The sequence below is a fragment of the Trachypithecus francoisi genome, unplaced genomic scaffold (genome assembly GCF_009764315.1).
Source record: "Trachypithecus francoisi isolate TF-2019V2 unplaced genomic scaffold, Tfra_2.0 Lachesis_group10, whole genome shotgun sequence".
In the NCBI taxonomy this organism is placed as follows: Eukaryota; Metazoa; Chordata; class Mammalia; order Primates; family Cercopithecidae; genus Trachypithecus; species Trachypithecus francoisi.
Genome location: NW_022681455.1, coordinates 109,479,142 through 109,506,919, shown reverse-complemented (window position 1 = coordinate 109,506,919; position 27,778 = coordinate 109,479,142). Strand labels below are relative to the sequence as shown.

Here is a 27,778-nt window from a genome sequence, read left to right as displayed (position 1 = left end):
TTTGAGCTGTACTCTGTAATTTAGTATTAACAGAAAGTTAATAGACACAACACATCCTTTGTTGTTAATTTTTACCCAGTGTTTACCATTTTCCTCCAACATACACATTTCCTCTGTTTTTCCACTGCAGCTGGCTGCCAAAACCTTGCAGAGAGAATAATTACCCTTCCGCCCCTCTTAGTTTCATGACAGTGCCAATCCTTGGTGCATAATCAAGTGTCTACAGAAAACTAATGGTTTGCGTGCCTCTCTAGGGGGCTTTAAATTCACCAAACTGTTGACCAAACTATGAAGGTTTCCCCCTCCTTTTTGGGGACCAAGAATAGGAGACATGGCAGGATTCATTATGTCCAGATTTCTCTGTTTTTTATAGGATAACTCCCTTGCTAGAAAGAAATACTCTGCTTTTTTTTCTCCCTCTAAGTTTACTGACTTCCAAGGCATATTATAAGGGGTTTCCACCAAAATTTAGTCACAATTAGTCTTACCCCTATCCTGACAGTACTTTCAAGTCTTTCCAACATTCTAAACCCAACCACTTGGCAGTTTTTCATCATGCTATTTCTTGGATGGGACATGGTCTTTCTGAAAGTTAGTAGGCCACTGTTCTCTAATTTAGAACATCTGCTTTCTAGACTGCTCTAATAATTTCTTATCTCTCCATAATCTGAAAGTCTTTGCCTACTAATATTCAGAACAGGATAGAAGACCCCTCTTTTCAGAAGTCTATCCATGAGGCATTAAAAAATAAAAACAGCATTATTTTCACATAGTTACCATGTCATCTTTCAATCTCTGAGTAATCTGATTCCATATTTGTGTACCAGGTCAACCCTTAAAGGGTAGACTTTATTTTTAAAAATAGTGAAATTAAATAAAAGGGTAGTAAACATTCCACTTTACAAATAAAGTGAGTGAGGCCAGGCACAGCAGCTTATGCCTGTAATCCCAGCACTTTGGGAGCCAAGGCAGGTGGATTGCTTGAGGTCAGGAGTTTGAGACCAGCTTGGCAAACAAAGGCAAACAAAGGGTGAAACCCTGTCTCTACTGAAAATACAAAAATTAGCTCGGCGTGGTGGTGGATGCCTATAATTCCAGCTACTGCGGAGGCTGAAGCAAGAGAATTGCTTGAACCTGGGAGGCGTAAGTTGCAGTCAGCCAAGGTCATGCCACTACGCTCTAGCCCGGGTAACACAGTGAGACTCTGTCTCAAAAAAAAAAAAAAAAAAAGAAATGAAGTGAGTGCTATGGAGAATGAGTTTGCATTTTCTATTTATGAATCTACTAGTATCATGCAGAAAGCTTAAAGCAAAACAAAACTATCTGCCTTCTTATCTGAAAGAATGTAATTCACTTTATACCCTATGTACTGCCGATGGGAATGTAAAATGGTGCGGTCACTTTGGACAACAGTCTAGAAGTGCCTCAAACAGTTAAACATAGAGTTACTATATGATCCAGCAATTCTATTACTAGGTATATACCAAAAAGAAATTAACACATAAATATACACAATAATGTATACATGAATGTCCATAGCAGCATTATTCATAATAGCCAAAATGTTATTATGGCTATTACGGAAACAACCTAAATGTCCATTTACTGATGAACAGATAAAATGAGGCATGTTAATACAAGAGAATACCATTTGGCAATGAAAAGAAATGAAGTATGGCTCCATGTGATAATATCATGCTAAGTGAAAGAAGCCAATCACAAAAAAAACACATGGTGTACAATTCCATTTATATGAAATGTACAGAATAGGCAAATCTTGAGAGAGATAATACAGGTTAGTGGTTGTCTATTTATAGGGGACGAGGGATTGGTGGTGGAGAGATTTCAGAGTGATGGCTAAGTGGTGTGGGGAGGGTTCTTTTCTTTCTTTCTTTCTTTTTTTGTTTGTGAGATGGAGTCTTGCTCTGTCACCCAGGCTGGAGTGTAGTGGTGCGATCTCGGCTCACTGCAACCTCTGCCTCCCAGGTTCAAGCGATTCTCCTGCCTCAGCCTCCCAAGTAGCTGGGATTACAGGCGTGCGCCACCACGTCCAGCTAATTTATATATATATATATATTTTTTTTTTTTTTTTTTAGACGGAGTCTCGCTCTGTAGCCTGGGCTGGAGTGCAGTGGCCGGTTCTCAGCTCACTGCAAGCTCTGCCTCCCGGGTTTATGCCATTCTCCTGCCTCAGCCTCCGAGTAGCTGGGACTACAGGCGCCCGCCACCTCGCCCGGCTAGTTTTTTGTATTTTTTAGTAGAGACGGGGTTTCACCGTGTTAGCCAGGATGGTCTCGATCTCCTGACCTCGTGATCCACCCGTCTCAGCCTCCCAAAGTGCTGGGATTACAGGCTTGAGCCACCGCGCCCAGCCTATATTTTTAATAGAGACGGGATTTCGTCATGTTGGTCAGGCTGGTCTCGAACTCCTGACCTCAGGTGTTCCTTCTGCCTGGGCATCCTAAAGTGCTGGGATTACAGGCATGAGCCATTGTGCCCGGCCAGGGTTTTCTTTTTTGGGAATAAAAAGTTCTAAAGACAATCGTGATGACAGTTGTACATACCTATGAATACACATAAAAGCCATTGATCTGCACCTTTATTTATCTATTTATTTATTTTGAGAGAGAGTCTTGCTCTGTCACTCAGCTGGAGTGCAGTGGTGCGATCTCAGCTGACCATAACCTCCCGGGTTCAAATGCTTTTCCTGCCTCAGCCTCCCGGGGAGCTGGGATTACAGGCGCCCACCACCATGCCCAGCTAATTTTTGTATTCTTAGTAGAGACAGGGTTTCGCTACGTTGGCCAGGTTGGTCTCGAACTCCTTACCTTAGGTAATTCACCCACCTTGGCCTCCCAAAGTGCTGGGATTACAGGCGTGCCTGTACACTTTATTTTTATTTTTTATCTTTTCGTTTTTTAAGGCAGAGTCTTGCTCCATTGCCAAGGCTGGAGTGCAGTGGTGTGATCTCAGCTTACTGCGGCCTCCATCTCCCAGGTGCAAATGATACTTCTGCCTCAGCCTCAAGAGTAACTAGGATTACAGGCACGCACCATCACATCCAGCTAATGTTTGTATTTTAATTTATTTATTTTGAGACAGAGTCTCACTCTGTCACCCAGGCTGGAGTACAGTGGCACAATCTCGGCGCACTGCAACCTCCGCCTCCCGGGTTCAAGTGATTCTCCTGCCTCAGCCTCCCGAGTAGCTGGGACTACAGGTGCGTGCCACAACATTCGGCGAATTTTTTGTATTTTTAGTAGAGACGGGGTTTCACCATGTTAGCCAGGATGGTCTTGATCTACTGACCTCATGATCCGCCCATCTTGGCCTCCCAAAGTGTTGGGATTACAGGCGTGAGCCATTGTGCCAAGGCTTTTTTTTTTTTTTAATAAAACTGGTTTATTGAAGTATACTTTAAAAACCATAAAATCATTTATTTTAAATATACAGTTCAGTGATTGTTAGTAAATTTACAGATTTGCAAAACCATCACCACAATACAATTTTAGAACCTTTCCTTCATCAAAAGATCCCTTGTGCTATTTGTAATTGCTCCCCGTCCTACCTACTAAATTCACATACAGGTTCTCGTATGAACATGTTTTCTTTTTTTTTGTTTGAGACGGAGTCTCACTCTGTCACCCAGGCTGGAGTGCGGTGGCACAATCTTGGCTCACTGCAAGCTCTGCCTCCCAGGTTCACGCCATTCTCCTGCCTCAGCCTCCCGAGTAGCTGGGACTACAGGTGCCCACCACCACACCCAGCTAATTTTTTTGTATTTTTAGTAGAGACGGGGTTTCACTGTGTTAACCAGGATGGTCTCGATCTCCTGACCTCATGATCCACCCGCCTCGGCCTCCCAAAGTGCTGGGACTACAGGCATGAGCCACCGCGCCCGGCCTATATGAACATATTTTCATTTCTCGTGGGTATATACCTAGTAGTGGAATTGCTGGGTCATATGATAACTCCATGTTTAACTTTTTGAGGAAATGTCAAACTATTTTCCAAAGCAGCTGTACCTTTTTCACATGAAATACAGTTTTGAAAGCTGTTTTCTAATGTAAAAGTGTTCAGCAGTAAATTATCATAAATTTATTAAAATAAACCTTATTTATTATTTTTATTTTTTATAGAGATCGGGTCTCACTATATTGACCAGGCTGGTCTTGAACTCCTACCCTCAAGTAATCCTCCTGCCTTCGCCTCCCAAAGTGCTGGAATTATAGGCATAAGCCACCACACTGGGCTTAAAATAAACTTTAAAGAATATTTATCCTAATTCCATCTAGCCGTAACACAATGAATTTCATTTGTTTTCCAAACGCATATACCACATATATTTATAAGATTGTGATAATAAAGAACATAACACTTAGATTCTTAGTTTTCATTCATTTTCTTTCTTCCTATGAATAGAAAAGCAGTTTTCACTCTTGTTATATATTTATGTAGTCATTTGCAGGAATCATTTATTCAGACTTAATTTGTTATGACAGTGATTACTATCAAAAGTTATAAAGTAGATTCAATTATCATACACTTTTAGGAAGGCTAGAGTACTGAAAACACCCGTCAATTTCTTTTTTGGTTTGTTTGTTTGGAGATAAGAGTCTCGCTCTATCCCCAGGCTGGAGTGCAGTTGCACAATATTGGCTCACTGCAACCTCTGGCTCCTGGGTTCAAGCGATTCTCCTGTCTCAGCCTCCTGAGTAGCTGGGATTACAGGTGCGTGCTACCACGTCCGGCTAATTCTTGTAGTTTTAGTAGAGCTGGGGTTTTGCCATATTGGCCAGGCTGGTCTTGAACTCCTGGCCTCAGGTGATCCGCCCTCCTCAGTCTCCCAAAGTGCTGGGATTACAGGTGTGAGCCACCATGCCCCGCTCCGTGTCAATTTCTTCAAAAGACATGCTTTCATCAGTGGCATTTGCCAGTCAGAAAATCTAAACTATTTCAACATTTAGAATAAATGATGTAATTAACAGAGTTTCAAAAATATATCAGTTTTTTCACTTAAAAAGGTCAGCTCGCCAAACACAGTGGCTCACGCCTGTAATCCCAGCTCTTAAGGAGGCAGACGCAAGGGAATAGCTTGAGCCCAGGAGTTTGAGACCTGCCTGGGCAATATAGTGAGACCTCATTCTCCACAAAAAGGAAAAAAAACAACAAAAGACAAAAAAGGTCAGCTTATAGTTTCTGGTTTTCATAGTGAAAAGATTCTGACAGCTTGGAGCTTTAGTTTAGTTATTCCAATGCTTCAAGTGCTAATTAAAAGGTAAAATTATTTTAAAAGGCTGGGAGTAGTGGCTCATCTCTACAAAAAAAGAAAAAATTTAAAAAAAATTTTTTTTTTTTTTGAGACGGAGTCTCGAGCTGTTGCCCAGGCTAGAGTGCAGTGGTGGCCGGATCTCAGCTCACTGCAAGCTCCGCCTCCCGGGTTTACGCCATTCTCCTGCCTCAGCCTCCCGAGTAGCTGGGACTACAGACACCCGCCACCTCGCCCGGCTAGTTTTTTGTATTTTTTTGTAGAGACGGGGTTTCACCACGTTAGCCAGGATGGTCTTGATCTCCTGACCTCGTGATCCGCTCGTCTCAGCCTCCCAAAGTGCTGGGATTACAGGCTTGAGCCACCGCACTCGGCAAAAAAAAAAATTTTAAATAAGAAGTCAATAAAAACATCAGTGGCTCAGATTACCAACCTTAAACACATCCTCAATGCATCTACTAAGTTCTTCTTCTGTCACCAAAATAGTTCCTGGTATCATGTCACTCTCTGGAATCTCTAGAAAAACAAAAACAAAAACAAAAACACAAAATTACCCATATTTAGTGCCTCACTGAATAGAATATACTAAACCTAAGGAAGAAAGTTTTACTAAAAAGATGGCTCAGTAAGTAACAGCTAAGATCAGAAAATTGACATGGTTACCATTGAACAATATACCCTTCGTACACATTTCATAGAATATATGATGCCAGTGATTATAAACATGCATTGTTATTTTACATATCACTAAGAAAAAACACCAACATTGCCAATTAACCTATAACACATTCTCACTTAGAATTTTCATTTTAGGCCAGGCACCATGGCTCAGGCCTATAATCCTAGTACTTTGGGAGGCCGAGGCGAGCGGATCACAAAGTCAGGAGTTCGAGACCAGCCTGGCCAATATGGTGAAACCCGGTCTCTACTAAAAATATAAAAAGTTAGCCAGATGTGGTGGCGCAGGCCTGTAGTCCCAGCTACTCGGGAGGCTGAGGCAGGAGAATCACTTGAACCCAGGAGGCAGAGGTTGCAGTGAGTCGACATTGTGCCACTGCACTCAAGCCTGGGCAACAGAGTGAGACTCTGTCTCAAAAAAAAAAAAAAAAAAAGAATTTACATTTTAAACTTAATTGAATAAAAATTGGGGATTGGATAAATGAAAATGGCAGCGTTGGCCAGGTGCGGTGGCTCACGCCTGTGATCCCAGCACTTTGGGAGGCCGAGGTGGGTAGATCACAAGGTCAGGAGATCGAGACCCATCCTTGCTAACACAGAGAAAATCTGTCTCTACTAAAAATACAAAAAATTAGGCTGGGTGCAGTGGCTCACGCCTGTAATCCCAGCACTTTGGGAGGCCGAGGTGGGCGGATCACGAGGTCAGCAGTTCGAGACCAGACTGACCAACATGGTGAAACCCCATCTCTAATAAAAATACAAAAATAAACTGGGCGTGGTGGCCTGTGCCTGTAATCCCAGTTACTCAGGAGGTTGAGGCAGGAGAATCGCTTGAACCTGGGAGGCGGAGGTTGCAGTGAGCTGAGATTATACCACTATACTCCAGCCTGGGTGACAGAGCAAGACTCCGTCTCAAAACAAACAAACAAACAACAAAAAAATTTAGCTGGGCGTGGTGGCAGGTGCCTGTAATCCCAGCTACTCGGGAGGCTAAGGGAGGAGAATAGTGTAAACCTGGAAGGCGGAGTTGCAGTGAGCTGAGATCACGCCACTGCACTCCAGCCTGGGTGACAGAGCGAGACTCCATCTCAAAAAAAAAAAAAAAGAAAGAAAATGGCAGAGTTAATAGTTGTATCTAGGCGATAGGTACATAGGAGTTCATTATATAATCTCTATAGCACGTGTTTTAAAATTTCCCTTCAAAAAGTTTTAAAATAGTTACATTTTATTTTTATTTATTTGAGACAGGGTCTTGCTCTATAACCCAGGTTTTGGAGTGGAACTGTGCAATCATGGCTCACTGAAGCCTCAACCTCCTGGGCTCAAGTGATCCTCCTACCTGCTTCCTGAGCAGCTGGGAATACAGGCGTGCACCAACATGCCCACCTAATTTTTAAAATGTTTTTTAAAGACAGGTTCTCATTATGTTACCCAGCCTGGTCGCAAACTCCTGGGCTCAAGCGATCCTCCCGCCTCAGCAATCCCAGCACTTTTGGAGGCTCAAGCAGGAAGATCACTTGAGTCCAGGAGTTCCAGACCAGCCTGGACAATATAGGAAGACCCCAACTCTATAAAAAACAAAAATTTTTAAAAAGTTTTTTAAGTTTTACAATGTCTTTCTATTTATTTATACATAGTTTTATTTTATATATATATATGGTTTTTTTTTTTTTTTTTTGAGCAAGGGTCACACTCTGTCGCCCAGGCTAAAGTGCAGAGGCGTGATTATGGCTCACTGCAGCCTCAATCTCCCAGGCTCAAGCGATCCTCCCACCTCAGCCTCCCAAGTAGCTGGGGCTACAGGTGCTTGCCACCATGCCTGGCTAATTTTTACATTGTTTTTTGGTTAAGATGGGGTTTTGCCATGTTGCCCAAGTGGTCTCGAACTCCTGGGCTCAAGCAATCTGCCCGCCTAAGCCTCCCAAAGTGCTGAGCTTACAAGCATTAGCCACCATGCCCAGCCATGATTCTTGATTGAACTTTGGATTTTAAAAAAATAGCTCTAAAAGAAATTATTGAAAAAATTAGGCCGGGCGCGGTGGCTCAAGCCTGTAATCCCAGCACTTTGGGAGGCCGAGACGGGCGGATCACAAGGTCAGGAGATCGAGACCATCCTGGCGAACACAGTGAAACCCCGTCTCTACTAAAAATACAAAAAACTAGCCGGGCGAGTGGCGGGCGCCTGTAGTCCCAGTTACTTGGGAGGCTGAGGCAGGAGAATGGCGGGAACCCGGGAGGCGGAGCTTGCAGTGAGCTGAGATCCGGCCACGGCACTCCAGCCTAGGCGACAGAGCAAGACTCCGCCTCAAAAAAAAAAAAAAAAAAAAAAAAAAAAATTAGAGAAGTTTGAATGGAATTTATATATTATATCACAGCATATTGTATAAATGTTAAATTTCCTGGGTGTGGTCATTGCGTTGCGGTTATGTAGGAGACTGACATTTTTCTTTGGAGATGCATACTGAATTATTTAGGGGTGAAGTGTTGTGATGTCTCCAACTAACTCTCAAATGCTTCAGAAAAGATATGTTTATATATGCAGAAAGAGAGAAAGATAAAACAAATGTGGCCAAAATGTAAAGTTATTCAGTCTAGGTGATCTCTTTTTTTTTTTTTTTTGAGACGGAGTCTCCCTCTGTCGCCCAGACTGGAGTGCAGTTGCGGGATCTCGGCTCACTACAAGCTCTGCCTCCCGGGTTCACGCCATTCTCCTGCCTCAGCCTCCCAAGTAGCTGGGACTACAGGCTAAGTTTTTGTATTTTTAGTAGAGATGGGGTTTCACCGTGGTCTCTATCTCCTGACCTCGTGATCCGCCCACCTCGGCCTCCCAAAGTGCTGGGATTACAGGCGTGGGCCACCGTCCCGGGCCCAGTATACTCTTCTTGAAACTTGTAAGTGAATTTCTCAAAATAACAAGTTGCGGGGAGGGGAAGGAAAACTAAAGACACTGAAATAACACAGATTTAAATCATTTAAACATAAAATACTGAAGAAGGTCCTTTAGAGGCACACCCAACCACCACACTTCCTCCTTTACCTGCTGTACTCAAACATCGATGAAGAGGAGCTAACACTGGCTGGAGCAAATACTTTGCTGCCAATTGTGGGCGTTCTCTTGACAAAGTTATAAAGGTAGTGGTGGCAACTCTCTGAAATTGTCGTGCTGTCAATTTATCCTGAAAGTGAAATAAATCCAGAACCTACAAAAAAATTACAAGAAGTAAATACCAGTTTTTTGCAAGGAATATGACATTAACTAAAAAGAAAAAGCATGAATTTTTTAAGCCAAAAAAAATAAACTCACTTCAATAACAATGATTCAACAGAATTCTTTTCTTAATTTAACATACCCAGGATCAAAGGGTAAGAGAGCTGAACAGGCAGTGTTTTTATTTTTAATTAAAAATTTGTTTTGCCCATCCCTGATACTTGCAGTGTTTTTATTATTTTATCAAATTTATAAAATACAGGCTCATTTTAGGCACACGCATAGGGAGTATTAATTAAGAAAACTCCTTCCACATTTTTCATGTATCAGATTAGGAAAGATCAAAAACTTTGTAACACATTGTGTGGGTAAAAATGTTGGAAAATAGGTACATAAAGCATATCAATCAAAAATTTAAATGCATAAAACCTTTGAACCAATAATTTCAATTCTAGGAATTTTTCCTATGGTAATACTGGTAGTTATGTACAAAGAATTAGGGATATTAACTGTAGTGTAATTTGTAATAGAAAAAGAATGGAAAGAACTCAAATGTCCATCAATAGCAATGTACTATAATAAATTATAGTACATTAATATGACGAAATATCATGTACCCATGAAAATGAATGAAATGATCTCCAAGGTACACTATTTTTTTTTCTTTTTTTTTAGATGGAATCTCGCTCTGTCACCCAGGCTGGAGTGCATTGGTGTGAACTCGGCTCACTGCACCATCTGCCTCCAGGGTTCAAGCGATTCTCTATCCTCAGCTTCCTGAGTAGCTAGCACTACAGGCGTGCACCACCATGCCTGGCCAATTTTTGTATTTTTAGTAGAGACGGGGTTTCTCCATGTTGGCCAGGCTGGTCTCGAACTCCTGACCTCAAGTGATCTGCCCGCCTTAGCCTCCCAAACTGCTGGGATTACAGGAGTGAGCCATTGTGCCTGGCCAAAGTACACTATCAATGAAAAAAAGCAAAATGGAAGAGGGCATGCTGCATGATATCATTTAGATAAAAATTAGCACTGGCCTTCTGTGGTGGCTCATGCCTATAATCCCAGCACTTTGGGATGCCGAGGCGGGTGGATCACCTGAGGTCGGGAGTTCGAGACCAGCCTGGCCAACATGGAGCAACCCCGTCTCTACTAAAAATACAAAATTAGCCAGGCCTGGTGGCGCCTGCCTGTAATCCCAGCTACTCAGGAGGCTGAGGCAGGAGAATCGCTTGAACCCGGGAGGCGGAGGTTGTGGTGAGCCGAAAACTCGCCATTGCACTCCAGCCTGGGCAACAAGAGCGAAACTCTGTCTCAAAAAAAAAAAAAAGAATTAGCATTAATTTTACCCTCATATGTGTATATGTTAATGTACGTGTATATGCACATACACGTTAATATACACATACATTAACATATACACATATGATGGTATATGCATAATACACAGAATATCTCTGGAAAGAAATTCATAGCAGTGACTACCTCTGAAGGACTGCAGAACAGGAATGGGAGACTTAGTTTTTGGTTTACTCTTATATGCTTTTTAAATTGTTTGCCATGTTAATTTACCTTGTTTATTTAATATCTACCTTTAAAAACTAATTAAAAACACATGGAGAGAAAAGATAATGAACAAGATGAAACCTGAGTTTCGTATTCTAGCTCTGAGAGTGAGCTGGGCCAGTCATTCAATAGTGGTAAGGCATTCTTTTTTTTTTCTTTTTTTTTTTTTTTTTGAGGTGGAGTCTCGCTCTGTCGCCCGGACTGGAGTGCAGTGGCCAGATCTCAGCTCACTGCAAGCTCCGCCTCCCAGGTTTACGCCATTCTCCTGCCTCAGCCTCCCGAGTAGCTGGGACTACAGGCGCCAGCCACCTCGCCCAGCTAGTTTTTGTATTTTTAGTAGAGACGGGGTTTCACTGTGTTAGCCAGGATGGTCTCGATCTCCTGACCTCATGATCTGCCCGTCTCGGCCTCCCAAAGTGCTGGGATTACAGGCTTGAGCCACCGCGCCCGGCCTTTTTTTCTTTTTTGAGACAGAGTTTCACTCTTGTCGCCCAGGCTGGAGTGTAATGGCTCAATCTCGGCTCACAGCAACCTCCACCTCCCGGGTTCAAGCAATTCTCCTGCCTCAGCCTCTCAAGTAGCTGGGATTACAGGCATGTGCCACCACACCCAGTTAATGTTGCATTTTATTAAGTAGAGACAGGGTTTCTCCATGTTGGTCAGGCTAGTCTCGAACTCCCGATCTCAGGTGATCCGCCCACCTCGGCCTCCCAAAGTGCTGGGATTACAGGTGTGAGCCACTGCGCCTGGCCTCGCCATTCTTAAACTGAACAATTAGGTCGGTCTCTTCTACGGGTTTTTATTCATTTATTAAGAAGGCTCCTCACTAAACAATAAACTTAAATATTATGCTGCTTTTATCTCAATACTAGAGGAACATTAAAAGTCCTATTTCTGTACATAAGCTGATAATCCTCAAATGGTCAACAGAAACAAAATGATGTACCTGGGGGCAGATGTCCCTGTAGTAACTCTCTGGTGAAAGAGACTGCTGGGGACAAGAGGCCAAAATCTTTGCGATCAGGTCACACTTCTTCCAGTCAGCAGCCATCGCCTCAGCATCACTTCCACCAGCTGCCCCTGCTGGCACAGTGGACAGAGATGTCAGCAGCTCACAGCAAATCCCCACAGAAGGTCCCATGTAACCAATTTGTCTTGAAATTTGGGGTAAAATGCATTTATCTTCTCTACTGAAAATAGTTTATTTTTTTCTATAAGATAATCTACCCTTCTATACTTTCCTTTTTATGTTTTTTATTTCGTATTTATGTATTATTATTATATTTTTGAGACAACGTCTTGCTCTGTCGTCCAGGCTGGAATGCAGTGGCATGATCTCAGCTCACTGCAACTTCTGTCTCCCCGGTTCAGGAGATTCTCTTGCCTCAGCCTCCCGAGTAGCTGGGATTACAGGCATACACCACCATGCCCAGGTAATTTCTTTCTATTTTTAGTAGAGACGGGGTTTTGCCATGTTGACCAGGGTGGTCTCGAATTCTGACCTCAGGTGATCTGCCCACCTCGGCCTCCAAAGTGGTATGATGACAGGCATGAGCCACCGTACCCAGCCTGTACTTTCCTTTTAATGCTAGTTTCTGGGAAATTCAGAGAAAAACTAGCACTTAGTCACTATAATGATATTATTCATATAACTGGAATATATTATTCATATAACATGGAATTCACCATGTTTATTACTATTATTATTATTCTGTCTCCTTGCATGTATCATTTCATTTAAACTGTCTTAAGCCACAGCTGTAGAGTAACAGGGACCAGAATTACTTTACCACCTTAAGCAATTATAAAATTGGACAAAATATATAAACAGTGGTTTCCAGACAATGCACAACAAGCAGCCCAGGACACTGATCCCTGAGAGAAGGGAAGCAAACAAACTGAGCTTGACGACTGCCCTTGTTCACTGCCTGGAGAGAGTTTTCAGGCGATAGCAAGAGCAGCCCAAATGAAGCCTGGCATCTTGGCGAGTGGAAGAAACATAGTTCAGAGTTCAGGGAGGCCAACGCAGCTGGAATTTTCAGAGAGGAGGAAGTTACACATAGAGTTCCAAAGATCTGCAAAAGGGTCCTCTCTCAGGTCTTTGGTAGAGTATGATATGTGTATGTGTGAGGAAAATACCAAAGCCTGGGGCAATAGCCAACAGAAAGGAGTAGGGGGGAACAACCCCCATGATTCATAAAGGCTGGGAATAGTTGTGTTCCCATTAGCCAGCCTGGGAGGATCTCCTAATACACAGGGCAACAACTAGAATTCTCAGAAGTGTATTGTCTTAGTACAATCTGTATTGTTACACTTAGTACAATACACTTAGTATAATACAATAAGGGGTTAAATTACCTTAAAGGTTGCTGTAGAACCACACTAACACAGCTGAAAAGCCAGGATCAAATGGACTAAATTAATTACAAGTAACTTAATTGCATTCCAGAACAAAGTCCAACCAAGGAATATAAAAATCTGGCACTCAGCAATGTAAAATAAAAATGTTCGGCCGGGCGCAGTGGCTCAAGCCTGTAATCCCAGCACTTTGGGAGGCCGAGACGGGAGGATCATGAGGTCAGGAGATCGAGACCATCCTGGCTAACACAGTGAAACCCCGTTTCTACTAAAAAAATACAAAAAACTAGCCGGACGAGGTGGTGAGCACCTGTAGTCCCAGCTACTCGGGAGGCTGAGGCAGGAGAATGGCGTGAACCTGGGAGGCGGAGTTTGCAGTGAGCCGAGATCCGGCAACTGCACTCCAGCCTGGGTGACAGAGCGAGACTCTGCCTCAAAAAAAAAAAAAAATGTTCAGCATCCAGTCAAAAATTCAGCATCCAGTCAAAAATTACCAGGCATATCCATATGAGCTAATATTATTCAGTCATAAAAAGGAATAATGTTTATGGAGGACTGATTCATTCATGTTATAACACGACTAAACCTTGGCTGGGTGTGGTGGCTCACACCAGCACTTTGGGAAGCCGAGGCAGGTGTATCACCTGAGGTCAGGAGTTTGAGAACAGCCCGGCCAACATGGTGAAACCCCGCCTCTACTAAAAATACAAAAATTAGCCAGGTGTGATGACACGTGCCTGTAATCCCAGCTACTTGGGAGGCTGAGGCAGGAGAATCACTTGAACCTGGGAGAAGGAGGCTGTGGTAAGCTGAGATCACACCATTGCACTCCAGCCTGGGTAACAACAGCAAAACTCCATCTCAAAAACAAACGAACAGACAAACAACATGAATAAACCTCAAAAACATTATGTGAAGTAAAGGAAGCCAGACACAAAGACCATATATTGTATGTAATGCCAATACGGGTAAATCCAGAGAGACCAGGAAGTGAACTAGTACTTACCAGAGTCTGAGAGGAAGGGAGAATGAGGAGTGGTGATTGCTAGTGAGTATGAGGGCTTCTTTGGGGGGATATGGGCGGAGGGTTGATAAAAATGTTCTGGAAATAGATATTGGTGATGATTGCACAACTCTGTGAATATACTAAACACCACCAAACTGTACTCTTTAAAAAAAAAAAAGTGACTTCTGGCCAGGTGCGGTGGTTCACTCCTGTAATCACAGCACTTTGGGAGGCCGAGGCAGGTGGATCACCTGAGGTCAGGGGTTCAAGACCAGCCTGGCCAACATGGCGAAACCCCATCTCTACTAAAAATTTTTTTAAAAATTAGCTGGGTGTGGTGCATTGAACCTGCAGTCCCAGCTACTCGGGAAGCTGAGGCAAGAGAATCTCTTGAACGCGGGAGGCAGAAGTTGTAGTGAGCCGAGATGGCGCCACTGCACTCCAGCCTGGGAGATGGCAGTGAGCTGAGATTGCGCCACTGCACTCCAACTTGGGCGACAGAGTGAGACTCCGTCTCAAAAAAATAAATAAATAAAAAATAAAAAGTGACTTCTATGGTATGTGAATAACATCTTAAAAAAAAAAAAACATTACCAGGCATGCAAAGAAGGAAAACAATATGGCTTATAATTAGAAGAAAAAAATCAACAGAACAGGCTGTGGGCAGTGGCTCATGTCTGTAATCCCAGCACTTTGGGAGTCCAAGGCGGGCGGATCACCTGAGGTCAGGAGTTCAAGACCAGCCTGGCCAACATGGTGAAACGCTGTCTCTACTAAAAATACAAAAATTAGCTGGGCATGAGGATGCATACCCGTAGTCCCAGCTACTTGGGAGGCTGAGGCAGGAGAATCTCTTGAACCTGGGAGGTGGAGGTTGCAATGAGCAAAGATTGTGCCACTGCACTCCAGCCTGGGTGACAGAGCAAGACTCTGTCTCAAGAAAAAAGAAAGAAAAAATCAATAGAACAGACCCCAAAAAACAGAGATAACAGAATTAGAAGACAAGACCATTAAGACAACTTTATTTACTTTTTTTTTTTTGAGACAGTCTTACTCTGTCACCCAGGATAGAGTGAAGTGGTGTGATCTCAGCTCATTGCAACCTCCTCCTCCCGGGTTCAAGTGATTCTTCTGCCTCAGCCTCCCGAGTAGCTGGGACTACAGGCATGCACCACCACACCCAGCTAATTTTCTGTATTTTTAGTAGAGGCGCGGTTTCACTATGTTGGCCAGGCTGGTCTCAAACTCCTGACCTCGTGATCTGCCCACGTCGGCCTCCTAAAGTGCTGGAATTTCAGGCGTGAGCCACTGCACCAGGCCCATTAAGACAACCATTAAAATTTGTCGTTGGTCAGGCACAGTGGTTCATGCCTGTAGTCTCAGCACTTTGGGAGGCCAAGGTGGGTGGCTCACTTGAGACCAGGAGTCCAAGACCTGCCTGGGCAATATGGCGAAACCCTGTCCCTACTAAAAATACAAAAATTACCTGGGTGTAGTGGTGCATGCCTGTAATCCCAGTTGCTCAGAAGGCTGAGGCACAAGAATTGTTTGAACCTGGGAGGCAGAAATTGCAGTGAGCCAAGATCATGCCATTGCACTCCAGCCTGGGAGACAGAGCAAGACCCTGTCTCTGGGAAAAAAAAAATTTTTAAAGAGAAAAATCAAAAAGACATCAAGAAAAAAAGACACACACACAAAAAGAGCATTAGTAATTTGCAGGACAACATTAAACATAATATTTGGTGTAATTCAAATCTCAGAAAGAGAGATCTGAGGGGAGTACAGAGAAAAATATTTGAAGATAACGTCTGAGAAATTTCCAAATATGGCCAACAGTATAAACCCACAGCTCCAAAAAGCAGAAAAAAACATAAAGAAACCAACACCACACCAAGGTACATCATAATCAAATTTCTAAAAATCAGCCATAAGAGAAAAATCTTAAAAGCAGCCAGAGGGAAAAACAGTGTATCATTTACAGAGGAACAAAGATAAGAATGATAGCAGACTTCCCGTCAGAAATGACCCAAGCCAGAAGACAATGGAATATCTTAAAAGTACTAAAAGAAAAAATAAATGTCAACCTAGAATTATATACCCAATAAAAAATATCTTTCAAAAAGGAAGATGAAGTAGACTTTTTGAGACAAACAAAAGCTAGAAAATTAATTACCAGGCTGGGTGCAGTGGCTCACACCTGTAATCCCAGCACTTTGGGAGGCCAAGGCAGGTGGATCACCTCAGGTCAGGAGTTCAAGACCAGGCTGGCCTACCTGGCAAAACCCTGTCTCTACTAAAAACACAAAAATTAGCCAGGTGTGGTGCTGTGTGCCTGTAGGCCAAGACAGGTGGATCACCTGAGGTCAGGAGTTCAAGACCAGGCTGGCCAACATGGTGAAACCCTGTCTCTACTAAAAATACAAAAAGTTAGCCAGGCCAAAAAAAAATTAGCCGGGCATGGTGGCAGTCACCTGTAATCCCAGCTACTTGGGAGGCTGCAGCAGGAGAATCTCTTGAACCCAGGAGGCGGAGGTTGCAGTGAACCGAGATCATGGGCAACAAGAGCGAAACTCTGTCTTAAAACAAAACAAAACAAAATTCATTGCCAGTAGACCTACACTGTAAGAAATGGTAAGTAAAGTTCAGGCAGAAGGAAATTTGCACTGAAATTTTGATCTATGTAAAGAAATAAAGACCACCAGAAATGGCAAATATACAGGTCAATATAAAGCTGCCTCAAACCATTTTGGGAAAGAAAAAGGTATGAATAGATAACAACAAATATATACATGCACAAGTTGGGGGAACTCATAGGAAAAAGAGGTTCTGATTTTCTTATAGCAGCTCTCAAATCTGCATGCCCTTAAGTGAGATCTAACCCTTCTTGGAAAAGGAAGGTGCAAAGACCTGTTTCTAGGGGACAACTTCGTATGGGTAACTGACCACTTCTCATTTCATTGGCCCTAGAAGCCACTGTGGGGAGAACTGAGGGAAGGTAATATTATAGCCACTCTAGACCAAATCTACCAATGTCTGCCAAACACACTGACCTCACTTTTGTCTGATAGGACCAAGGTACATTATGCCAGAAATGAAGTCAAGATTTATTCTTCTAGCTCTCTTCCTTCTTCCCCACATATCCAGCCCTTCATTAAGTTTTGGCAACTCTCCTCCTTAAATATCTCTCAAACCCATTCGTTTCTCTCCATTTCCACGGCCACTGCATTAATCCAAGCCTCTGTGATTCCTCAGATGTCTGCCTTTTAACTGATCTCCCTGCTTCTGCTTTTACCCAATCCATTCTTCACAATACCTCCAGATAGATATTTCTAAACTGCAGATTTGATCATGTTCTCTTTCTTAAAACCTGTTAATGGTTTCACATTTCTCTCAGAATAAAGTTCAACATCCTGAACTCAACCTATCAGGCCTCCCTGAGGTGGCCCCCACGCACCATTCCTGCTCACTGTGCACCACTCTACCTGTACTCTGCCCTCATTACTCTACCCACGTGGAGATATCCTCAGAAGCACTATGCTCATTCCTACTTCAGTTCCTCATATATGCTACTCTCTCTGCCTATAACTATCTTCCCTCACTCTTCAGCTAGTTAATTCCAACTCAGCCTTCAGGGCTCAGTTTAAATGCCATTTCTCTAAAAAAGCCACTAAGTTTATGGTAAGTTGTTGCAGCAACAATAGGAAACAGGCATGGGATAAGGGAGATAAAGGACTGAACACACAAAAAAGGCAGTGTTCACCAGGATAAAGGTGAAGGGGATCCTTGGATGGCAGCCGAGTAGAAGGTAACCAGGATAGAGTAAAGCAGGTCAGAAAACCCAGAGAAAGATGTTTCCAAGAAGATAAAACTGATAGAATATCTGGTGCGTTTTTGTTTGCTTGTTTGAGACAGAATATCGCTCTGCCACCCAGGCTGGAGTGCAGTGGTGTGATCATGGCTCACTAAAGCCACAACTTTCAGAGCTCCAGCAATCCTCCTGCCTCAGCCTCCTGAGTAGCTGGGATCACAGGTGCGTGCCACCACACCCAGCTAATTTTTGTATTTTTGGTAGAGATGAGGTTTCACCATGTTGCCCAGGCTGGTCTCCTGAGCTCAAATGATCCACCTGCCTTGGCCTCCCAAAGTGTTGGGATTATGGGCATGAGTCACTGTGCCCAGCCTTTTTGATGTTTTGAATGTATTAAAAGGAGATTTAAACAAAAGAGGGAGAGCTTGAGAAAAGATTAGTGATAAGCACATAGAAAACTAATCAGATGTACAAAAAGAAGATTAACTTCAGGAAGTACAAAAGAGTATGTAAAAAAAAGTAAACATAATATACAACATAGCTCAGCTGTAAATAATAATTACAGAGTTACACTAATATAAATACTGAATATTGATCTAACCAAAACTGAGATATAAATATACTAAGGAGATGGGAAAATAAAAATGTACTTAGGGGAATGATGGCATTGTTATGAAAGAGAACAAAATCCTTTTCACTCATGGTGAGAGGTAGATACATGATGCCTGAAACTGAAAAAATTATGAATTCCCATATATTAGAAATATAGAGGTAAATGGCCAGGCGCAGTGGCTCACGCCTATAATCCCAGCACTTTGGGAGGCTGAGGCGGGCGGATCATGAGGTCAGGAGATCAAGACCATCCTGACTAACATGGTGAAACCCCGTCTCTACTAAAAATACAAAAAATTAGCCAGGTGTGGTGGCGGGCGCCTGTAGTCCCAGCTACTCAGCAGGCTGCAGGAGAATGGCGTGAACCCTGGAGGCGGAGGTTGCAGTGAGCCAAGATCGCGCCACTGCACTCCACCCTTGGTGAAAGAGCAAGACTCCGTCTCGGGAAAAAAAAAAAGAGGTAAATACCAGAAAAAACTCACTGGAAGACTTCAAAGTGATGGGAAATGGATTGGAATGGTACCAAGGACTGCTATTTTTCACTATTAGTCTCACAGAACTATTTGACTTTAAATGATGTACATGTCTAATTTTCTCTAAAAAATAAAACAAAAAATATTTAAATTAAAAACTACTACCATGCTTAGCATTGACTTTTTTCCTATTAATGAGAACTTAGATAGTATAATTGGGGAAATGACTCTAAAACTTCATCCCAAAGTTTGCGTCTCAATGATATTTCTCAAAGGTATTTCTGGCTTCATGAAAATTATTTTACATTTCACTTTTTTTTTTTTTTGAGACAGGGTCTTGTTTTTTTTGCATAGGCTGGAATGCAGTGCCATGACATTGGCTCACTATAGCCTCGAACTCCTGGGCTCAGGTGATCATCCTGCCTTGGCCTCCCAAGTAGCTAGGACCACAGGTGGGCACCACCATATCTGGCTATTTTTTTTTATTTTTTGTAGAAACAGAGTCTTGCTATGTTGCCCAGGCTGCTCTTGAACTCCTGGCCTCAGACAGTCCCTCTGCTTCAGGCTCCCAAAGTGCTAGGATTACAGGTGTGAGCCACCACACCCAGCTTTATTATTACTATTATTGAGACGAAGTCTCACTCTGTCACCTAGGCTGGAGTGCAGTGGCACAGTCTTGGCTCACTGCAACCTCCACCCCCCAAGTTCAAGCGATTCTCCTGCCTCAACCTCCCAAGTAGCTGGGGTTAGGCACCCGCCATCAAGCCAGGATAATTTTTGTATTTTAGTAGAGACGGGGATTCACCATGTTGGCCAGGCTGGTCTTGAACTCCTGACTTCAAGTGATCCGCCTGCCTTGGCCTCCCAAAGTGCTGGGATTACAGACGTGAGCCACTGTGCCCAGCCCACACCTAGCTTTATTTAACATTTATTTAGGGTTTTTACTTCAACTTTCTGTGTAATGTTTTCCCCGGATATTATAAATTATTTGAAATGGCTTACAATATTGTTCAATCAAATAGGCAGTGTATCACAAGTGTTTTAGGAAAAGAGCAAGAGAATTGGTTTCTTTGGAAAAGAAGTTCATTAAGGGCCTCTAAGTTTAACCTGTTCAATCCCTGCAAGGACATAGTTTAGTTTCAGTCAGGTTTTACAGGTAAATACTAAAAACCAATAATTCACCTCAGACTCTGACTCAAAGGAAAACAGATACCAAAGTTACAGAAACATTTTATTTCTTACCACCTGCTCCTTCCAAAATGCCCCGGACTACTGCCTGAACACCATTAGGCCTCATTAACCTTTCAGAGAGCAGCTGTCCACATAGACGCCGAAGCCAAGCTGGGGCCCGACACCTCAGCTGTGTCTTCACATCTGTGCAGGACTGAGAAAAAGAAGAAGGTGTGAATTCTGAATGTCACTGAAATAGATATGATGGCCGGGAACAGTAGCTCATGCCTGTAAAAAAAAAAAAAAAGGAGAAGAAGAAGAAATAGCTATGATATGTAGACTTATTTATTTATTTAGAGACAGAGTTTCACTCTTGTCACCCAGGCTGGAGTGCAATGGCACAATCTGGGCTCACTGCAACCTCCACCTCCTGGGTTCAAGCGATTTTCCTGCTTCAGCCTGCTGAGTCATCGAGATTACAGGCACCCGTCACCACGCCCGGGTACTTTTTGTATTTTTAGTATAGACGGGGTTTCACCATGTTAGTCAGACTGGTCTCGAACTCCTGACCTCAGGTGATCCACCCACCTCAGGCTCCCAAAGTTCTGGGATTACAGGCATGAGCCACCATGCCCAGCTAGACATTATTTTTTAAAAGTCCTGAGTCATACTGACAATTAACAGCATGCTATACAGACTTCAAAAGAACAACATTTTTTCCTTAAAAAAAAAAAAATTTACAAAACCTTCTTCTGCATTATTTTTAAAAAAGTAAAAGACAGTGAAAAAGCAATGAAATTTCAAACTCATAAACAGACAAACGCATCAGCAACTAAAATGTAGATCTTGGGAACACAAAGTTAATACAACCAATCTCTGAATGTGGCCCTGACAATCAAATCCAGCTTCCAAGGAAGATTCTTATGCACGTTATTTGCCACTAAGAGGGTGGTTCACAACAGGGAGGGAGCACTCCAGCCCTTGCCTCTGTGGCATTAGCAACTCTGACTCCGTGACACGGGTCCAAGAAAGAGTTGGATTTCTTTTTTTTGAGATGAAGTCTCACTCTGTCGCCCAGGCTGGAGAGCAGTGGCACGATCTCAGCTCACTGCAACCTCCGCCTCCTGGGTTCACGCCATTCTCCTGCCTCAGCCTCCTGAGTAGCTGGGACTACAGGCGCCTGCCACCACACCTGGCTAATTTTTTTTCTGTATTTTTAGTAGAAACGGGGTTTCACTGTGTTAGCCGGGATGGTCTCAATCTCCTGACCTCGTGATCCGCCCGTCTCAGCCTCCCAAAGTGCTGGGATTACAGGCGTGAGCCACTGTGCCTGGTCAGATTTCTTTTGTATTTCTTTCCTGCTCCAGCGTGATCTGCAAGAAAGAGCTGGATTTCCTCAAGGGCTCCTTTCTGGGAGTTCTGTGGAGCCACTGTGAACAGACTTGGTGTCCCTTATTGTTGAGGATGGACTAAATTCACTTATTAGCTGGTTTTGGCATACATCTCTCAGCTCGTTCCTCTTCTATCTTTTGAGAGTGACTGCATATTTTGTTCTGCTTTTTCTTGTTGGGTACTTTTCAGAGGCCTATCCCCTGCAGAAGACACTGCAGTTTTAATGTTCTAGCCCTTATTTTGGGCAAGAACATTGATCATGTTGCTGTCAACCACCGCACTTAAGTATGTAAGCATCAAAAATAGTAACAGAAATATTTTATCCTAACTCTCCTGTCCTCTCTCTTTTAGTAAATTATTACCATTTACTGAGGGATTATGGTGTGCCAGGCACATCATAAGTAACTCCCATATAATCTCCAAAGGGACTTACAAGGAAGGCATTGTGATTATCCCTATCTTATGGGTAAGAAACCTGAAGAATGGAAAGGTTTACAAATTCAAACACCTGCACACAGGGGTTGAATCCCAGAGAGGCCTGATGGAAGGCTTACAGTAAGATTCTAAGGATGAGATGAAAATCACTCAATTAGGAGATACCTTTGTAGCCAGCTTCAGCTGGTCCTTGCTCCTGACTTACAGCTAATTCCTTTGGCTTCTCACTCTTTTTCTTTTCTTTTTTTTTAAAGACAAGGTCTCACTCTGTTGCCCAGACTAAAGTGCAGTGGCTCGATCACAGCTCACTGCAGTCTCAACTTTCTGGGCCTGAGGAATCCTCTCACCTCAGCTTCCAGAGTAGCTGGAACTACAGGTGCATGCTACCACACTTGGCTACTTCTTTATTTTTTATCTTTTGTAGATACAGGGGTCTTGCTATGTTGCCCATGTTGGCCTCAAACTCCTGACCTCAAGTGATCCTCCTGCCTCAGCCTGCCAAAGTGCTGGGTTTACAGGTGTCAGCCACGGTGCCTCGCTGGCTCCTCACTCTTTACACACCTAGATTCATAACTAAAATGTAGGTACTAAAAGCAAACAGACAATTCCATCTATATCATCAAATTAAATCATTTCAGATAAACAATTTTTTTTTTTGAGATGGAGTTTCGCTCTTGTTGCCCAGGCTGGAGTGCAATGGCGCGATCTCAGCTCACTGCAACCTCCACCTCTTGGGTTCAAGCGATTCTCCTGCCTCAGCCTCCTGAGTAGCTGGGATTACAAGCATGCATCACCATGCCCGGCTAATTTTGTATTTTTAGTAGAGATAGGGTTTCTCCATGTTGGTCAAGCTTGTCTTGAACTCCCGGCCTCAAGTGATCCACCCACCTCGACCTCCCAAAGTGCTGGGATTACAGGTGTGAGCCACTGCACCTGGCCCCAGATAAACATCATTTTTAAGAAAACAAAGAAACTATCTTATCCCTAGCAGAATATATACTACTATATGTTTGAAACAAAGGAACTAATAATAGAACAAATAATATCTCTAGTTTTAATTTCTTGACTTCAAATACATTATCCATTCAAAGAATTAGTGTCCAGATACTTGTGCTGAAAGAACATTTTGTGAAACAGCCAATTTTTAGTTAAAAAAACAGAAGATCTAGTTTCAGAATGAATAAAATATATCTCACATAAAATTGCCATAAGTCTTAAAATAAGTGATCATAATATTCTTGGGAAAAGTGTCCATCATTTCATTAGAGAAAAGGTCTTTTAAATTATCCTAAGGGTCAGTGTCATCTAGTTTTATAAATATCATTTTATGATCTAAAAGATGAAAAAGGCTCAACTAGATCATTAAATAGGGAACTAAAGTTATTTAATTTTCTAGAAGAAGCCAGCATACCACACATTATATTAATGAGTCACCCCCAAGGGTCCCCAGGCCTGAGTACCTGGGGTGGTCCTCCCTGGAGGATAAGCAGTTCCCGGACTGCTAAGGGCTGATAGACTTGATCCAACATGTCTCTCAAGGCGCCCCTGGACAGGGTTCTTTCCTCTTCAGTTAGAACCTAAAAGAAATATGCACTGGGCTTTAGTGGAATTCAAACCAGGCAGACAATAGAAGGTAATGTTTTACAACACTGTACAGAGATACTTGTGAGAGGAGCAGAAGGAAGGTTTCTATCCTCTCTTGATTTCCTTCCACATGGGGGAAGCTGTACTACTAAAACATTCCTGGTCCTCTCTCTATCTCGCTCACTCCACTTCTGGGCAGCTTATGAGACTCATCTTACTGCTGAGGGTGGAGTAAACTCACTTATTGGCTGGTTTTGGCATGCATCTCTCAGCTCGTTCCTCTTCTGTCTTTTGAGAGTGACTGCACATTTTCACATTTTCTTCTGCTCTTTCTTGCTGGGTATTTTTCAGAGGCATATCCCCTGCAGAAGGCGCTGCAGTTTTCCAGTGCTCCTTAAAATGGGTGAGTAGTGAGACCGTCTAATTCTGAAGAGCACCGTTTTGTCTCCCGCCAGGCGCAGTGGCTCACGCCTGTAATCCTAGCACTTTGGGAGGCTGCGGGGGGAGGGGGGGCAGATCACCTGAGGTCAGGAGTTCGAGACCAGCCTGGCCAACACGGCAAAACCCCATCTCTACTAAAAATACAAAAATTAGCCAGGCGTGGTGGTGGGCGCCTGTAATCCCAGCTACTCAGGAAGCTGAGGCACAAGAATCACTTGAACCAGGGAGGTGGAGGTTACAGTGAGTCAAGATTGCACCACTACGCTCCAGCCTGGGCAACAGAGCAAGCCTCCATTTCATAAATAAATAAATAAGCAAGCAAGCAAGCTGGGTGTGGTGGCACATGCCTGTAATCCCAGCTACCCGGGAGGCTGAGGCAGGAGAATCTCTTGAACCCAGGAGGCAGAGGTTGCAGTGAGCCAAGATTGCGCCACTGAACTCCAGCCTGGGTGACAGAGCAAGGCTCCATCTCAAAAAATAATAATAATAAAAATAAATAAGCCGGGCGTGGTGGCTCAAGCCTGGAATCCCAGCACTTTGGGAGGCCGAGACGGGTGGATCACGAGGTCAGGAGATCAAGACCATCCTGGCTAACACGGTGAAACCCCGTCTCTACTAAAAATACAAAAAACTAGCCGGGCGAGGTGGTGGGCGCCTGTAGTCCCAGCTACTCCGGAGGCTGAGGCAGGAGAATGGCGTGAACCCGGGAGGCGGAGCTTGCAGTGAGCTGAGATCCGGCCACTGCACTCCAGCTCGGGCAACAGAGCAAGACTCCGTCTCAAAAAATAAATAAATAAATTAAATTAAATTAAATAAATAAATAAATAAATAAAAAATAAAGATTTGTCTCCATCTATAAGCTACATCCTCCAGCTTTGCCTTTATGAGCAATAGAGGTAACATTGCTCATCTCTCTTACTCTTAACTCTCTTTTAATTCATTTGGGACTTGGGCAGCAAAGAGGGGTACAATTTTGGGGTACCCTTGAGCCATAACAGTACAATTCTCCTTGATGATTACTGCTCAGGGTCAAACAGTCAGGGTTCTGCCCATTACCGTTTCACACACTCAGGTATGGGTGCTACTTAGAACACAGCTATTGGTGGGACTCTGTCCAGCTTCATAATGTACACCCAGCCTGTTTCCACTCTGTCAACTCCTTCTCCTGCCTTCCTACTTGGTTCTTTCTCTGTGTTTCCCTTTTCATTTCTCTCTCCTGCCTGAGATCCCCGGGCACAGCTTAGCCTCAGTAACAGTAATAAGACCTGTCAACCTGGATCACACTACCTCAGGGAAGTGCAGGCAGGAGGTGCTGCTAGAAGTGTCAATATGCATAACCCTGCCGGAAGGAGAAGGCACTCTGCTCCTATCACATAAAGGCCCTGGGGAGCTCAGAATTTCATGCCAACACTTGAATGATAGTGGCTTTTAGGCAAATGTTTATGAATGTAGGCAGGAGAGAGAAGAGAAAAGGAACAAGGACAAGGGTGACACAGGCAGGTGATAAAGAACATTGTAAAACCCGGCTGTGGAGGCTGGGGAATCACTGTGCCTGCGGGCCGCACTGACCCTTGAGACATTTACATCTTAACGGCGTCTGCTGGCCAGTTCCTATGCTGATGCCAGTGGTCCTCTCATGGCGGGGGTAGTGGTTCCTGCTATGTCATCCCTGTAAGTCTTATCTCCCCAGTAAGTGTGCGAGTTATTTGCAGAAAAGGACCATGTCTTATGCATCTATGATCTCCACAGCAACTTCTGTAGTCTGGGTGCTCAACTGCTTACCTGACTGAGTGAGAGCAACCCCTAACACCTAATAACAAGAATGAACATTGACAGAGTTCTGGAGTGTACCAGATGCTCTATATGTGTTATCTCATTTAATCCTCCCAAGCATTTAATGAGGGAGCCATGATACTAGTATCAGTAGGAATTATATGAGCACTACTAGAGATTGAGCCAGATACTTGGCACACATTATCCTTAATCCTCATGACCACCTTCTGAGGCAGGTATTATGATACACATTTTACAGAAGAAGAAACAGAGGCTCAAAGAAACAGCCTGCAATAGCTGTTTCCCAAAACGACAAGGGACAGGTAAAATGAACTCTACAGGTGTGCAAAGGATGAGTACCCAATAAATGAAACCTCCACCCACCCTAAAAAGATTCATTTATCCATTGGATATGCTTTGGCATATCCAGTTCTGAAGAACTAAGAGTTGCCTTTTATAACAACTATCCACAAACATATATACATATTCACACACACACAATCTCTCCCTCTCTTTCTCCATGTATATTTACCTCTTCTGCAGGTGTTAGCAGTTTTCTTTTGGTTGGGCAGAATCCCAGTTGGCACAGGCCTGCTGCAATATCCCCAAAATGGTGGCAGAATATCAAGCTTCCCAGAGATGTGTGCTGAGCAACGTTTAGAAGGGCCCTGCAGCTGGTGTACAGTCTTCGAGTTGCATCAGGGGCAGCATCGAGACACACCACGTCTTGAACGACGGCACCAAACTCAGTTCTATATCTCAAAGGGACTCCAACACCAGGCATGAGATAGGGGCAAATACCCAAGGTGACTACAAACTGCAAAACGAACTGGACAGTCTTCTGCTGTGAGATACTAAGTGCATCGGGACTCAGGGCAGGAGCAACTTCCGGAGTCCTAGGGTTGGGTTTACCTGGATTGAAATTAGCTGCAAGGAGGAGCATGGTTTCCTTCAAGCACAAAAGCAACAACAAGGTTTGAGAGGTAAAAATCCAAGTGACATCCACAGAGTTTTGTGGCCATTCTGCCTTACCAGCAATTTCATCTCTTAGGAGTTTCAGATTCTTCCACTGAGGATCCTTCAGAAACTTGTCCTCCAAAGCAGACAGGTTAGATTTTAAAGTAGCCAACAGGACATCGTGTTTTGTGACCTGTAGTGAACTTGAGCCTGATCCTTTTGAAGAAAAAAAAAAAGGACAGATTATACACATAGAAAACAAACTGCACTTCTCCCTGTGGAATGCCCTGCCTATTCCAGTTCATCCTCGCAGGCCTGGCCCCGCTGTCACTGGCTCTGGAAAGCCTCCCCCGGGGTACCAACCCAGCCTGTGAAGAATTTAAGACCACATTTTCTGTCTTCCCACAGCACTTTGCATGTAATTGGAGTAGTGTCCTAACATTATAGTTCATCTAGTTTGTTTCTATTCCCCATATGTTTTTAGGGCAGAGACCAGGTCTTAATCATCTTACTGGGCTTAAACTGTAGCCAGAACAGAAATTTAAAAGCTGAACATTTACCATAGAACATTCATTCAGTCCAGCTGTTCCAGGTGCTGGGTATAAAGCACTGAACAGAACAAAGGCTCCGGTCAGGTGCGGTGGCTCATGCCTGTAATCCCAGCACTTTAGGAGGCAAAGGTGGGATGACTGCATGAGCCCAGGAGTTCAAGACCAGCCTGGGAAACACAGTGAGACCCCATCTCTAAAACAACTAAAAGAATGAGCTGGCTATGGTGGTGTGTGCCTGTAGTCCCAGCTACTCAGGAGGCTGAGGTGGGAGGATCACTTGAGCCCAGGAAGTCAAGGCTGCAGTGAGCTGAGACTGTGCCACCACACTCCAGCCTGGGTGACAGGGCAAGATCCAGTCTCAAAAACAAAATATAACAACAACAACAACCAAAAAAAACCAGAACAAAGCCTTTTTCCTCGTGGAACTTACATTCTAGTGAGGAAGATCACAAAATACGGACACGGTGCTCAAACATTAACCACATCGTTTCCCCCAGAAT

The 27,778-nt window shown here is 43.5% G+C and overlaps 1 protein-coding gene across 4 annotated transcripts in view; it reads right to left on the bottom strand.

Annotated features, from left to right (window-relative positions):
* Window positions 1-27,778, bottom strand: part of TANGO6 (transport and golgi organization 6 homolog) — a 268,545-nt gene that overhangs the window by 222,786 nt on the left and 17,981 nt on the right. For 3 of the 4 annotated variants that reach the window (XR_004438955.1, XM_033218804.1, XM_033218802.1), the window contains exons 2-7: window positions 26,303-26,943; window positions 23,433-23,549; window positions 20,218-20,359; window positions 11,665-11,801; window positions 8,985-9,147; window positions 5,703-5,785 (exon numbers count right to left, since the gene is read on the bottom strand). Coding sequence is in view for 3 of the 4 variants with exons in the window: in XM_033218804.1 (XP_033074695.1) it covers window positions 5,703-5,785; window positions 8,985-9,147; window positions 11,665-11,801; window positions 20,218-20,359; window positions 23,433-23,549; window positions 26,303-26,943 (1,283 nt within the window). In the remaining variant the exon portion in view is untranslated. The remainder of the gene's footprint in view (window positions 1-5,702; window positions 5,786-8,984; window positions 9,148-11,664; window positions 11,802-20,217; window positions 20,360-23,432; window positions 23,550-26,302; window positions 26,944-27,778) is intronic. The other variant, XM_033218803.1, reaches the window with a different exon arrangement.